The sequence below is a fragment of the Bos taurus genome, chromosome 23 (assembly GCF_002263795.3).
Source record: "Bos taurus isolate L1 Dominette 01449 registration number 42190680 breed Hereford chromosome 23, ARS-UCD2.0, whole genome shotgun sequence".
Taxonomy (NCBI): Eukaryota; Metazoa; Chordata; class Mammalia; order Artiodactyla; family Bovidae; genus Bos; species Bos taurus.
In genome coordinates, this window is record NC_037350.1 from 17,163,967 (window position 1) to 17,178,112 (window position 14,146).

The window sequence follows — 14,146 nt, forward strand, 5'->3', positions numbered from 1 at the left end:
CGTGGGACCTGAGGTAGGTAATTGTAGGTGGTAGGGAACGTGTAGCTGTTGATGTTGTATATGAAAATGTTGATCGGGAAGTGTAGTCCATAAACTCACATTTTGTAACCTTTTTTGCACCCTCCTTTCCCAGGGTGTGGCCCTATATGGTCCCCCATTGCCTAGCCAGCCCCTCCCTATCCCCACACACTGGAGTCCTAACCATTGGACCTCTGGGGAATCCCCACTCCCCCTTCTAGGTCTTTGCCACTTAGCTGAAACAATCCTATGAAAGGGAAAAATCAAGAGCCATCTGTGAAGACTGAAGACAGTGGAATAGATGGATCCTATTCTGTAAGACCTGGTTCTGAGGGGGATTGATTGTCTTGGGAGTTGAGAGCCAGGAAGATCTTAAATTCTTTTCTTAGGGAATTCTGAGGCCAAGAAAGGACACGAATGGAGTGAAATAATATAGCTAGTCTTACTGTTGTTTTTCTTCCCAAGCCCCCATTGCGTATGTTATACAATGAGGACTCAATAAATGTCGACTGTGTGGAGGGGTTTTAGAGGAAGCAAAATAGCCCTGGAATTGGGCTAAATTGGGACCTCCAACCTACCACTGTATCCTGCTTATTCTGGGGTAAAACCATGCCGTTGCCGTGACAACTGAACACCTCCCATCACCCACTGGGGAAAGGAAGCAGGAGGGAGTGAGTGTACGCCCAGGCTTTTCGGAAGCGCTCCGTGGCAAGAAGGGCTGGCTGGCGGGCGGCCCCAGAAGGCTAGCCTGCCGAAGGTCAGGTGGGTGAAATCCTGCTTCCGGTAGGGTGGGGGGGCGGGGCTTTGGGTCTCCATGGACACGGCTTCTCCTAGCAACCTGGCGGGCGTTGAGCAGAGCTGCCGGCGGGATGGACGCAGAAAGCCTCTTGCTGGCCCTGGAGTTGGCGTCTGGCAGTGGGCAGGGCCTTAGCCCGGACCGTCGGGCCTCGCTACTCACTTCTCTCATGCTGGTTAAACGTGACTACCGCTTCGATAGGGTCCTCTTCTGGGGCCGCATCCTCGGCCTCGTCGCCGATTACTACATCGCTCAGGGGGTGAGCGAGGACCAGCTCGCACCGCGCAAGACCCTGTACAGGTGGAGAGGGCGCCCCGACTGGCCAAGGCCGCAGGGGGATACTGAGGGGAGGGCTACCGGGCCGGGAAGGGGCGAGTGGGAGGTAGGACCTAAAGGGGCGGGTTCCAGAAAGGGAGCGGGTGAGATCTGAGAGAGCAGCCCCGGGAGGACACCTGGGGAGAGGCGCCAGAGAAACTTAGAGGCTGATGATGGCTTAATAATGGAAGCAGGGCAAGAACGGAGGAGGGGCAAGATGAAAGCTTCCGGAGAATGAAAACCCAGAGTAGAAGCCCTGTGGTGGACCTAGGTTTCCGAAGAGAAAATTTGGAGAAGGGTCCAAACTAAAGTTTGGCTTTAGTTTGGAGAAGGGTCAGAAGCCTTGAGGGGTAGCGGGGAGCTCTTTGGAAATGGGTCCTGAAGCATTTGTGGTGGAGGTGTTGGCTCATAGGAGGCACTCCAGGAAGTAGTGAATAAATGTGGAATGGAAGGGAAGGGATTTAGAACTGAGGAGATTTTCCTGGACACTCCATTTACGACCATCCACCCTCCTTTTGACTACCCCGTTGATGGGGAGCTCCCCATCTTACAAGCGTTCTGTTCAGGCTGAAGAAAGTTGGAGACTTCATTTATCTATCCATGCAGCAATCCAACATTGACTGAATTTTTCCGTGCTAGACCTGGGGTTAAAAAGATGGCTAAGACTCTCCCTATCTCCAATTTATTCACACCCAGCAATTACAGCAAAGCATCTGAAAACTAAGACAGAGGTGTACACGAAGGGGAGGCAGGGTGTGACATTCTCCTGGAGAGCATCTTTTTTTTTTTTTTGCCTTCAAGATCTCAGCTTTAAGATCTTATTTATTCCTTTTGCATTTTTTTGGTAAATTATTTTAATTGGAGGCTTATTACTTTACAATGTTGTAGTGTTTTTTGCCATACATTCACATGAATCAGCCATGGGTGTACATGTATCCCCCATCCTGAACCCCCCCTCCCACCTCCCTCCCCATTCCATCCCTCTGGGTTGTCCCAGTGCACCAGCCCTGAGCACCCTCAGGCATCGAACCTGGACTGGCGATCTGTTTCACATATGGTAGTATGCATGTTTCAATGCTATTCGGAGAGCAATTTTAAATAAGATTACTGAGATCTGAGATCTGACCTGGAGTTCTCCAGGAAGGAGCTGGGGAAAGGCATGCCAGTCAGAGGGAAAAACTGCAAACTTGCTGGCTGGAGCTCACTTGGGGTGTTTGGGAGAACAGAGGGTAGGCAACCAGGACAGTGGCAGCCTAGGGTGTTGGTTGTCCATAGGCTATGCAGAGCCACTGAGGGCCTTCAATCAAGAAGAGCCTGCTCGGACCTGAGTGGGCAGAAGGGTCTGGAAGTGGGCGAGCATTTGGATGTCTGTTGCAGACTGAAAGGAGGAAGGAATGGAGGGGTGGGGTTGGAAAGATTTCAGTGGTAGAAGTGGCAGGACTTGCGAATAAATGGGGAAAGGTGAAGAGGAGATCAAGGTTGACCTTTCCTTCCATCTCAGGCAGCTGGGTGAGGGCTGATGCCATGCACTGGGAAGAATTCAGGAGGTACTAGGGGAGGCCCAGCGAGTTTGGTGTCAGGTGCCATGGGGCAGAGTGGTAAGGAAGCATGTTAAAGTACAGAGCTGGAGTCCAAAAGAAAAATTTGGACTGAAGACAGAGATTTGAACCTCACTGTATTCCAATAAGTTTTTATTTCTCCAGCACCTAGTATGTGCTAGGCATTGATCTAGACATGGGGAATGCAGTGCTAAAGTCCTTGTCTTCATGGAGTTTACATTTTAGTGTGTGTGCAGAGGGGAGGGAAGGCAGACAATAAACACACACATATACTGCATACGCTCAGCATTGGTGCTAAGTGCTAAGGGAGACACGGAATACAGGGTGGGGCACTATTATAAAAAGGGAGATCTGGGATGGCCTCTCTCAGGAGGTAACATTTGAGAGGAGACCTGAGGCAACTGAGTGAGCTATGTGTTTATCTGAGGGAAAAGCATTCCAGGCAAGTGCAAAGGTCCGGAGGCAGGTGTGTGCTTAGTGTACTTGTGGGATTCTGTAGAGGCTAGTGTGTCTAGAGAGGAGTGAGTGAGGGGGACCACTGCACAGCATGAGGTCAGAGAGGCCGAGACAGTCGTGCGGGGCCCTGTGAGTGCTTGGCTCAGTGGGAAGTCACTGGGAGAGTCTGCACAGAGTCACGGTCTGGCTTAGGTTTTCCCAGTTGGGTGGGGACCAGACCAAAGCGGGAGCAGGTACGAATATGGGGAGACCAGTTAGGAAGCTGCTGTGATATTGGGCAAGAGTAGGTGGTGGCTTGGATGAGGGTGGAAGCAGTGGAGGTGGTGAGAGGTGACTAGATTCGGGGTGTCCACTAGGGAGTAGCTGGGGTTCTGGGAGTCAGGTAGGTGAGACTGTGGAGACAAAAGAGGGGTAAGAATAGATCCTTGGAAACACTTAAGGCACTGGAGAGGAGGAAGGGGAGGTGTCAAAGGAAGCAGACATGGAAATGCACGTGTTGGCTTGTAGGTCCCATGGCTGGCCTTCAGAGCAGTTTCTTAGGGTGCCAGGGGTGGAATCCTGGTGCAGTGGTCAGAGTGAAAGCGGGGTGGGGAGGAAGGGCTCTGGCAGGGCAAAATGTTCTTGATTATGGTCCAGAGTTGGGGAAGAGGAGGGAGGGGCAGGAAAGGGGCATTTCCCAGAGGGGCATGGATTTGAGGACTGTTAATTTTATAAAGCTGGGGCATCTTCATGTTGTGAAGGAGCCAGTGGAGAGTGAAGCGGGGAAACAGAGCAGGATGGGGATGTAGGCACTGGGTGGATGAGGGAGGAGTGGGCGGACACCCCTCCCGGGAGGGTGTGAGAAAGAAGTGACGGGGCTGGCGATGCCCCTGAAGCTCTCAGAGGAGGAGAGCTCCCAGAGCCTGGGCCGGGAGAAGCGTGGGGGAGATGGCTGTGTGTCAGCTCAGCAGGCAGGCTGAGCATGGCTGTGGGCCCTCTGGAGCAGAGGGATCTGAAATTAAGGCAATTCAGCTTCCAGAAACTCATCTGTGGTCTCACAATCCAGCTATGTAGGAAGATGCTCTTGGAATCTTGGCAGACTGAAGCTTTTAAGAAATTAAGTTGTATGTCATCACCTATGGCGTGGGGTACACCACAGGCTCTTGCAGCTTCTAAGGGGGAAAGATGTGACTCCCAACAGCCTTTCTTGGGCCTCAGCCCTTCGGGAGAAGGGGCAGGGGCAGGATGCTGGAAGGAGAGGAGTTAGAATTGGGGTCATGTGGATGTTGTTGGCAGCCTGAACTGCATGGAGTGGAGCCTCCTGCCTCCCGCCACAAAGGAGATGGAGACACAGACGTCTGTGGTGAAGGGTCGCTTCATGGGGGACCCCTCCCATGAGTACGAACACACTGAGCTGCAGAAGGTGAACGAGGGTGAGAAGGTCTTTGAAGAAGAAGTAGTGGTGAGTGAAGATGAGAGGAGGAGGGCCTGAACACAAGGGGCTGGGCTGGTGGACACTGTGGTGGCGGCAAGCACGGTCATCACCACAGCCACTGGGGCCACGGGGCCTGGGGCGCTGGGTGTGCTCGGCCCTGGGCCTCCGTGCCGGCCCCCTCGCTCCATCCTTGTGGCCCTGGGACGCTGGTGCATTGCCTCCAGGGGGTGGAGAGGAGGAAACCTCTGTTAAGTCACCTGCCCAGGGTCACATCACTCCTGAATGATGACAAGGTGGCAAGGGGATGGGCAGCCGAGTCTCGGGACAGCTGGGTTATGGGGCCGGGGCTAGGAAGAAGCAGGCTGTGCATTGCTCTGGGATCAGGGGATGTGCACAGGTGCTTATATTTTTGTATAGATTTGTATTTTACTAGATAACACATTCAAGCTGCCCAGGTGGCACTAGTGGTAAAGAACATGCCTGCCAATGCAGGAGACATAAGAGATGCAGGTCCAATCCCTGGGTTGGGAAGATCCTCTGGAGAAGGGCATGGTAACCCACTCCACTATTCCTGCCTTGGAAACCCCATGGACAGAGGAGCCTGGCGGGCTACAGTTGATAGGGTTGCAAAGAGTCGACACGACTGAAGAGACTTAGCACACACACACACACACACACATGAAGATAATACATTCACTTGAAACTGTTAGCGATTACTTTTAGGAGATAGGATTATGAGTGGTTTTAATTTTCTTAGGTATATTATAAAATATCTCCATATTACCCAGATATTATACAGTAAGCATGACAGGTTTTATATTTTAAAACAGCAAAATAAGCAACATTAAAATATGGGATTGCATGGTTGGAAAATAACCCAATTTCTAAAAGTGACAAACCTGTGATTCAAAATCCAACCTTTGCCCTTGAACGTGGGTGAGGCCAGATGCCTGGGTCTAGGTCTGTGATGCTTCAGCTGCAACACCCTGCCTGCTGGACAAACTCTACAGCCTCTGTTTTCTCTTCTGTAGAATTGAGACTTGTACAGGTTAAATGAGGTGCCATTTTTTTTTTGGCCTTGCCATGAGGGTTGCGGGATCTTAGTTCCCTAACCAGGGATTGAACCCACGTCCTCTGCATTGGAAGCACAGACTCTTAACCACTAGACTGCCAGGGAATTCCCAAGGTGATGTATTTAAAGCACCCAGCCTAGACACTTATTAGTCCCCATCTCCTCCTTTGTAAACAATTCCAATCAGCAGCCCAGGGGAAATACGTGGCTGAATGACTCTGGGGTCTCCCAGTGACCTTTTCCCTGTCAAGTGCTATTTTCTCCCAAACATCTCTATGAAGTCCTTTTGTTTGGGTTGGGGTTGCCCTTGATACTGATTCTAACCAAATTTCATCTGTGTAAACATGTTACAGTATGGGGTGATGTTTGAGAAATGATGTTAAGTCAAAGAGCAGGACAAGAAACTATATAAACTGTAATTCTAACTTTCCTTTGAATATAGGCATAGGAAAGAAAGAATAGAAGGGATTATACCAATGTGTTATCAGCGATTACCTTCAGCAGGTGGGATTATGAATGGCTTTAATTTTCTTAGGTATATTATAAAATACTTCTATATCACCCAGATGTTCTACAGTCAGCATGATAGCTTTTATATTTTAAAAAGGCAAAATAGGCAACATGATGACAGAATGGTTTGTTTCTGGACCGGTATATAAAACACTGTTAATGGTGTCTGCTCCCAGTGAGAGCAACTGGGGGACCAGGAATGAGATGAGACACTGCTTTTTATTATTTTTTAAAAAAAGTTTTAAATATCGTACTCACCAGCAGTACGTATTACCAATTTAAGAAAGGACGGGAGGGAGGGAAGGCAGGCAAGGGCTTCACTCATGGTGAATTTCCATGCACCTGGCATCTCTGTGTGATGACCCAGGTCAGATGGACATGCAGAGGGCCCTTGCACGAGGCGTGACTGACTGGGCACAGCACCCCAGCGGGATAACTTGTCTCCTGTCTCCTCAGGTCCAGATCAAGGAAGAGACGCGCTTGGTGTCCGTTATTGACCAGATCGACAAGGCTGTGGCTGTCATCCCCCGAGGTGCCCTCTTTAAGACCCCTTTTGGACCTATCAATGTCAATCGGACCTTTGAAGGTAAGTTCTCTTCCTGAGCACAGTCAGACACATGTCTGGGAGTCCAGGGGAACCTACCTGTTTTCTCAGAGAAGGAATAACTGTTGCCACATCACTTGGGAGGAACTGCCGAATGTCGTTACTGGACCCTGATTCTTTTATGCCTGAGTTGAGTGTCTGGCCACCTGGGTTTGGGGGTGTGTGCGGGGCTGGGCTACCCACATTTCCCCACGCTCCTCCCCCGTAGTCTGTTCTCATCGCAGGGGCCGAGCCGAGTTCTGGCTGAGAGAATGCTGGTCCCTTTCCGCCCTTCAGTTCCCCATCAGTAGCTGACTGAACCCTGTGCAAGCCCCTCCTTGTGGTCTCCAGTCAGAGAGGGAAGGGACTGTGGAGCTTGGGGATGACCATCCCTTCCTACCTGCTGCCCCTTTGTAGGACTGTCCTTGTCTGAAGCCAAGAAGCTGAGTTCTTACTTCCACTTCAGGGAGCCTGTTGAGCTGAAGAACAAGACCTTGCTGGAGAAGGCTGAGCTCGACCCGTCCCTAGACTTCATGGACTCTTTGGAGCACGACATCCCCAAAGGTAACAGCCTTTGGTTACTTGGAGGACATTGGATATACCCCCAGGCCATACCACCTGCCATTCCCTCTTAAGAGTGGGACCCACGGCCTGGGTGGGAACTGGGAGTTCAATATGGGGCCTTGAGTAGGAGGCTCCTCCAGGGCCCAATACAGGGCTCAGCTCCAAATGTTTGCAGACAAAAGGATTGTCTTCCAGGTGCTTCCACAGACAGGAAGTCTCTCTTGATTTTTATATCAATCTTGAATGAAGGCAAGTTGGGAATTTCCCCCCATCAAAACATCCCTGAAAACACTAGCCGTATATACATCTTCACGGTTGGTTTTGGGGTTAGATCCAGTGCTTGGCACATAGCTGGTGCTCGGGGAGTAGGTGCCAACTGGCCTGCAGAGGACCACCTGCTAAGGAAATGAGTTCTGTACGTCTGCTCCTGCTAAGTGTGCTTTTAAATCATAAAACATACAACTTCAGAGGCCTTCTCGTGCTTCAGGGCCCACCTGGCTCAGGCACACAGCCGGCAGTTGGTGGGGGTCAGAAACCCCGGTTCCTCCCTGGGCTCCACCAGTAGAGATGAGCACATCCTTGGAAGATGCTCTTGCTGGGCTCTGCATCCCAGGACAGGTGCCAGGCTCTGGGCATTCAGGGGCCACACCTTAGGCACTGTCTCAGTACCCCTGCTTTTTTCCCTCCCCATGCTTGGTGTTCTGAGAGCTGGAGGGATCTGTTGTTGATGATGGCAAAGACAATGATACTAGGAACTACTCATAAAGGCAACGACACTGCTTACTGCATGGCAGGCACTGTACCCAGTCTTTCCCATGCCTCATTTTTTTTTCTTAGTTCATTTTAATCTTCACAGCTGATCTGTGAGTTAGATACTATTATATCATTATCCCCATTTTACAGATGAAAAAAAACGGAGGCTCAGAGTTAAATCCAAGGACACAGTATGTGTTAAAGCATTAGACTCCAAGGCTCTGGCCTTAACTGTGGTGTCAAGCAGATGGTGTTTTCAGTGGATGATGGGAATCGCAGGACAGTAGTCACCCCCATCACTAGGGGGAAACATTTCTGAGGAGCAATGAGCAACCCAATTGGGCTGGAACTCAGGGTAGAGGTGGGACCGCAGTAGTCGTTAAACACAAGGGCTCTGGAACCAGAAAGCCTGTGTTGGAACCCTGAATCTGCTGTGTACTACCTGGTCACCTCAGACAACTCCCTCAATTTCCTTGTGCCTCAATTTTTAAAAGGGGAAAATTGATATTTTCTACCTCATTGGGTTGTTATGGAAATTAAATGAAATAACAACACATATACAAAACATTTATGATAGCGCTTAAGACATTAAGGACTCAAGTAAAAATCAATAAGTATTACTGATACTGTTTTCAGTAGCAAAAAGCCTTAGAGGGGGGTTGGGCAGGCTAGGGAGGGCCCAGAGGGCCAAAGGGTAGATGGTTTAGTTGCTCAGCTGTGTCCGACTCTTTGTGACCCTATGGACTGTGGCCCGCCAGGCTCCTCTGTCCATGGAATTTCCCAGGCAAGGATACTGGAGTGGGTCACCATTTCCTGCTCCAGGGGATCTTCCTGACCCAGGGATCAAACTCACAACTCCTGCATTGCAGGGAGATTCTTTACCACTGAGCCACCTGGGAAGCCCTAGGAGTAGACCAAGGCAGGAGGAGCTGCAGATCTGTGATAACAAGGCAGTGGCGATGAGCAGATGCAGAGGGGCAAGCCAGGGCTCTGGAGGCCGTTTTGGGGCTACTGCAGTGCCCCAGGGGCCGGGCCATGGGTCACAGGTGGCTAAGGGCTGCCAGCAAAGAGTGGCTCCGCTGGCCTCCACCACACGGGGGCACCAGAGTCAAGCCTCCCTGAACATAGACTGGGGGTCCCAGACCTGGCAGGGAGATGGTTATAGAGGGTGAGAATTTCTTAACCATCACACTTTCCAGATTCCCAGTACCTCCTCCAACTCTGTGCTCCCCACCTGACTAGGGGCTGGAGGGGACTGCACATCCTTGGTTGGTAAAGGGAGTTAGGAACACTGTGGTGGTGGGACCCAGTGCCAGGGCCTGCGTGGCTGACTGAGAAAAGTCCTCTTAGCACCCCTAATCTGGGGGCAGCAGTCCCTCCCCGATTCGGAGCATGGCTGGAAAGCTCTGCCCAGTGCGGACTTCTCAGCCACGGCAGCAGGGAGCCCAGGGCCAGTGGATAAGGCTCTCCCTTCAGAGTGCTGGGTGACTGTGGAGGGCGAGGGGTGGAACAAGGGGGCCTCCTCCCCACCCCCCCCTCCCCCAGAACCTAGACTTCTTGTACGTACAGTGGGCCTCAGGGCTGAGAGATCAACTGATGATTTGACACCCCAGTTCCTCCCCGAACGCTGCCTGTCCTTAGTGCTGGAGCCTTAGGAGTGAGGGACTCCCGGAGTCTCCTGTGTCGGAGGGCTGGAGGGGAGAGATGCTCCTGGCCTGACTTTGGGAAACTCCACAGTCCTGGGCCTCCAGCTCCTCTCCTCCCACAGCCACCACCAGAAAGCCTGCAGGAAGTCTGGCCGGGTTTTACTTAGGATGGTTTGGTGGGGCCCATGGTATGGCGATGGAAATATGGCTGGCTGGGGAGAGCAGACACTCTGACTCTACTCCCAGACTCCTTGCAATATCTGCCCCTGAAAGAGCAGGAGCTGCTGGGAGGCTGCCCCACCAGGCAGACAGTAGCCAGAATGGCTGGGTTGCTAAGTGAAGCAAAGTCCCAACGATGAGTTCCCTGGGGCACCAGTACTGGCGGGAAGGATGGGATCTGCCCAGATAGGATCAGCTTCCTTTCTGGGTCTGAGGCAACTGTTGAGGGGAACCCTATATCACCTGTGAGCAGGAATGGGTCAGGCAGTCCCTGGGACTCCTGCTCTCTGTGGCCACATGGATTGGCCAGGCACTCAGCAGCTGGTCCCTGGACCACCCTCGGCTGGAGAGAGGATGTAAGAATGTTGCCTGGAGCCACTTGTGACCTCCCAAGCTGTCCCACTGGGCCATGGGGTCTGTGGAGTTCTGTGGGAGTAGGGCTTTGGCAGCAGAAGCATCCTTCTGGCAGACACAGGGCAAAAGCCAAGAGTTCACTGAGCTTGGGCTGCTGGTAGGTCAGACACGGAACACTAAGTCAGGATGCCAGATTTCTGGGCAGTACTCTGCTGTTCAACGCTCCTTAACCGTCTACGCTGTCAGCAAATAGTCACTGAGCAGCTAGTACGTCCCAGGGACAGGGGATGCTGCCGAGAACAAGGCACCATCTGTGCCTCACAGGCGTTTGGGAAAATCAAACGAAACAGAGGATGGAAAGTGGCAAGGTAGAACAGCAGGTGCCGCATAGGTGTCCTGGGAAGCAGAGCACGCGGGTGGAGGGCAGAGCGCCTCTCTCTGGGCTGTAGCAGAGATCTCAGGGACTGCCAGCTACAAAGCAGCGAGGGCTCCAGCACAGTGCCCAGAGTAGGCAGCAGAGGGCAGCAAGGGGCCTGCCTGCCTGGAAAGCAGCTTTTAGTAAGTGATGGCTGGGAAGAGGTGGGGGACAGGGGAGACAGCACTGGAGAGGGTGGGCAACGCAGGGTCTGGGATCAGCCCTCTCGGAGGGGTATGCAGGTGGCACCTCCCTTCCAGCCCAGTGGAGGTTCAGGTGACAGGGCTCGGCCTTCTGCACCAAGGGGCTTGGCCTTGCCTATCAGTAAAACTGGGAACTCTTTGGCGTGTCCCCGCCCCCACCCCCTCCCATGTGCTGTGGCCCTGGTGTCGGGGAGTGGTTGCTCTGAGAAGGGGCCTGGGGCCATTTTTGTGTGTGTGAGACAAGTTGTGCGGTGCTGGTCTGAGTGGATTTAAGCCATTTACCGCCCCTGGACAGCCCTGAACTCCAGCCTGGTCCAGTCTCCTCCTCCAACTTAATCTCAGAACTTGGCTGCCTTTCTTTCTGGAGGGCAGGGGAATGTAACTATGATGAGCATCTCCCAGCCTGAGCTTCCCACACTGGCAAGGTGAGTGAGACCCCAAGGCCCAGGAAGATTCCTGCTCATGCAGGAGGCCCCATTCCTGGTTTACCAGCTTGTATCCCACCACATCCTCAGAAAAGAGAGCTTGTGGAGAAGACTGGCTGCCAGGGGGCTGGAGGGAAGGTCTGGGGAGACAGGAGACAGCACGGGCTGCTTCCCCTAGAGTCCCAGTGGTGGCGGCTAGCTGGGCCCAGCCTTGCCAGCAGCTGCAGTAATAAAAGTGGGTGAAGGTGAAGCAAGAGCCTGGCTTCCCAGGTAGATGCTACGTGACTCCTGGCACGTTGAGAGTATGTTTCCTGGGCGACAAGCTGAGCCAGGGACAAGCAAAGGACAGAAGTGTGACAGGAATGCAAGGGAGGGAGGAAGTAGTGTCACTGGCTGGCCAGCCCTGCACACACCACTTCTGTACTCTGCCAGCGCCCTGGGCCTGCATGGCACAGATCCCCAACCCTGGTGGGGGAACCCTGTTTCTCCTTGCTCTTGCTTGGCCAGTGTAGGGGGAGCCCCTGATGGGCCTGGCCCCTCCCCCACCCACTAGAAGCAAGAGGTGGCCAAGCCCTAGGTGGGCAGGCTGGTACCGGGAAAGCCAGGACCATCCTTGCTCAGGGTATGCCAAAGCACTGGTGACAGGGAACTGCTGAGTGTGTCTGGATGGGGGACTCCAGTTCTTTCTCCAGGGCAGCATTTGGCCCAGGGTGAGGGGGCGGCGGGGCTGTAAGCTGCCTTCTTCGGGTGGTCAGAGCCTGACCTTTTTCAGTTCCAGGGGGCTGTGGCTGTGGACTCCTGGAGCAGAAAGGGACTCCCCAGATGCTGCTGCGGGGACTGGCACAGGGAGCTGACAGGGCTTACCTTCCGGGGGTCTGTGTTCTGGACAGAAGCTGCATACGGTGTACTGGGAACACTTTGTCCTGTCACACCCCTTCTCCTGTTACCCCTAGGCCATCTGTTTTTTGGAATGAATGACTAGCAGAGCAACAGGCTAAGGCTCCAGAAACTGCAGGCAGGTTTATGAGGTGGAACATCTCAGGGATCCAGAGAGGCATGCTGCAGGAGCTGAGGGAGATACTCCCCACTTCTCTGACCACCCCCACCCTCCCAGGCAGTGCCCAGTCAGAGCTCTGGGAACCCAGGGACACTCTTCTTATCAATGCTATCTGGCTGGCACTGAGGGGGCCTGGGGGAGTGGGGTCAAGCCTACACTGTGGCTTCTGCTTCATCACCTCACCCTTGGCTGGTGGTGCTTGGTGCAGGCCACCGCACAGTGCCGAGGTGGCCCCTGCATGGGCACCCCCCAAGCAGGTTAAGGCCACCAGACTACATATACCCCAAAAGCTCTAGCTTTGACCTGGGCAGGTGCTGGAGCCCTGAGACGGGCTGAGCTGCCATCAGGGCAAAGGGTGCCTGGTGGTCAGGTCTCCTGTAATCAGGGTGGCCTCTGGTGGGTGGGGCCTGAGCTCCAAGGCTGCTGGGTGTGGAGTGACCGGGGTAGGCCACGGTTGGAGGCGGCCTGGGGGCAGCGGCGCAGCGGGAGCCAGGCAGCCGGGCTGGGCTGGCAGCTGATGAAGGCCTCGGCGCAGTTCTCAGTGCATCACTGGCTGGTCCAGCACCAAAACCTTCAAAGCATTTGCCTTTCTGGCAGGGGCTGGGGCAGAGCTGCGGCTGGGCTGGGAGAGGCCTCGGCGCAGGGGAATAGAAGCTCCAGATCTGCATCCAGGGGCGATTTTCCCAGGCTCCTTCCTCCCACACAGCGGCTCCCTCCCTTGGTTCTGGAGCTGTATCAGGCCCTTCCCGCCAAGTCCTCGTGGCTGCACGACTCAGCCCCAGGCTGGGCTGCTCCCGTCTGGGGAGCAAAAACCAGGGCAGAACCCAGGACAGACAAAGGCTTATTAGCTGCGGCCCAAGTCCCCTCCCACTAAGGACGGCTCTCAGTCTACCAGCTGCCAGAAAAGGGCTATTGAGCTGGAGGCCTGAAAAGGCCACACTTTTATGTGAGCCTGGGCAAGTCTCATCCATCTCAGAGTTAAGCTGCTGGGCCTGGAGCAAAATTTTGCAAGAGAGGTGAAGCACACCAGGACAGCAGGCCACCAGCGAGCCCGAGTGCGGGAAAGAGAGGAGCCTGGCGTCTCCCCGGCCTAGCCCCAACCCCACTCTGCCTGTGCATGGGTGACCCAGCTTCCTCCCCCATGCAACCTGTCACTGGACTTGCTGACAGGAACAAAACGGACTGCTTTGAGTTCCACCTCTTTTCATTTCCTTCGCCCTCCCTCTGGAAGTGGCTTTAATGAGCAGTGAAATGGCTCAAAGGCAATCAGGAGGAGTAAAGCGCCGAGATAATTAAATTGTCTTCCCCTTTCCCAGTGGAACCTTCACACTCAGGCCTAGCTGACTGGAGCTGGGGTTTCCGCACCCCCGGTGGGGCTCTGCCCCCACGATGCCCAGGCCTTGTCCTCTGCTGCCTCTTCCCCACCCCCCAGGGTCTTGGAGTGTCCAGATGGAGAGGGGCAACGCCCTGGTGGTGCTGCGCAGCCTGCTCTGGCCCGGCCTCACCTTCTACCACGCTCCTCGCACCAAAAACTATGGCTACATCTACGTGGGCACCGGCGAGAAGAACCTAGACCTGCCCTTCATGCTGTAGGCGGGCCGCCCATGGGGTGTGCAGAGTCTGAGCAGTATTTTCATAAAGGCGGTGAATCTGGTCGGTCTGTTCTGTGCTGCTTCCCTCCCACCTCCACCTCCATCTGGTGTCCAGGCTGAGGAGAGGCCCAGCTCTAAATAGAGCAAGTGGCAGAGGGCTGGAATGTGCTAACAAGAGAGAATGGTGGGAGGAAA

The 14,146-nt window shown here is 53.8% G+C and overlaps 1 protein-coding gene across 2 annotated transcripts; it reads left to right on the forward strand.

Annotated features, from left to right (window-relative positions):
* The first annotated feature begins 830 nt into the window (after positions 1-830).
* RSPH9 (radial spoke head component 9) lies at positions 831-14,013 on the forward strand. 2 transcript variants are annotated; one of them, NM_001046267.1, is given in 5 exon segments: positions 859-1,114; positions 4,420-4,585; positions 6,597-6,726; positions 7,141-7,287; positions 13,792-14,010. In NM_001046267.1, coding segments are annotated over 5 exon segments (831 nt in total). In that variant the 5' UTR covers positions 859-887; the 3' UTR covers positions 13,953-14,010.
* Positions 14,014-14,146: the final 133 nt, after the last annotated feature.

Coding starts and splice junctions, on each gene's coding strand:
- RSPH9 (XM_059880351.1), top strand. CDS start 888: ATGGACGCAGAAAGCCTCTTGCTGGCCCTGGAGTTGGCGTCTGGCAGT. Junction 1,074..6,596: donor ATTACTACATCGCTCAGGGG/GTGAGCGAGGAC, acceptor CTGTCTCCTCAG/GTCCAGATCAAGGAAGAGAC. Junction 7,288..13,791: donor GGAGCACGACATCCCCAAAG/GTAACAGCCTTT, acceptor CCCACCCCCCAG/GGTCTTGGAGTGTCCAGATG.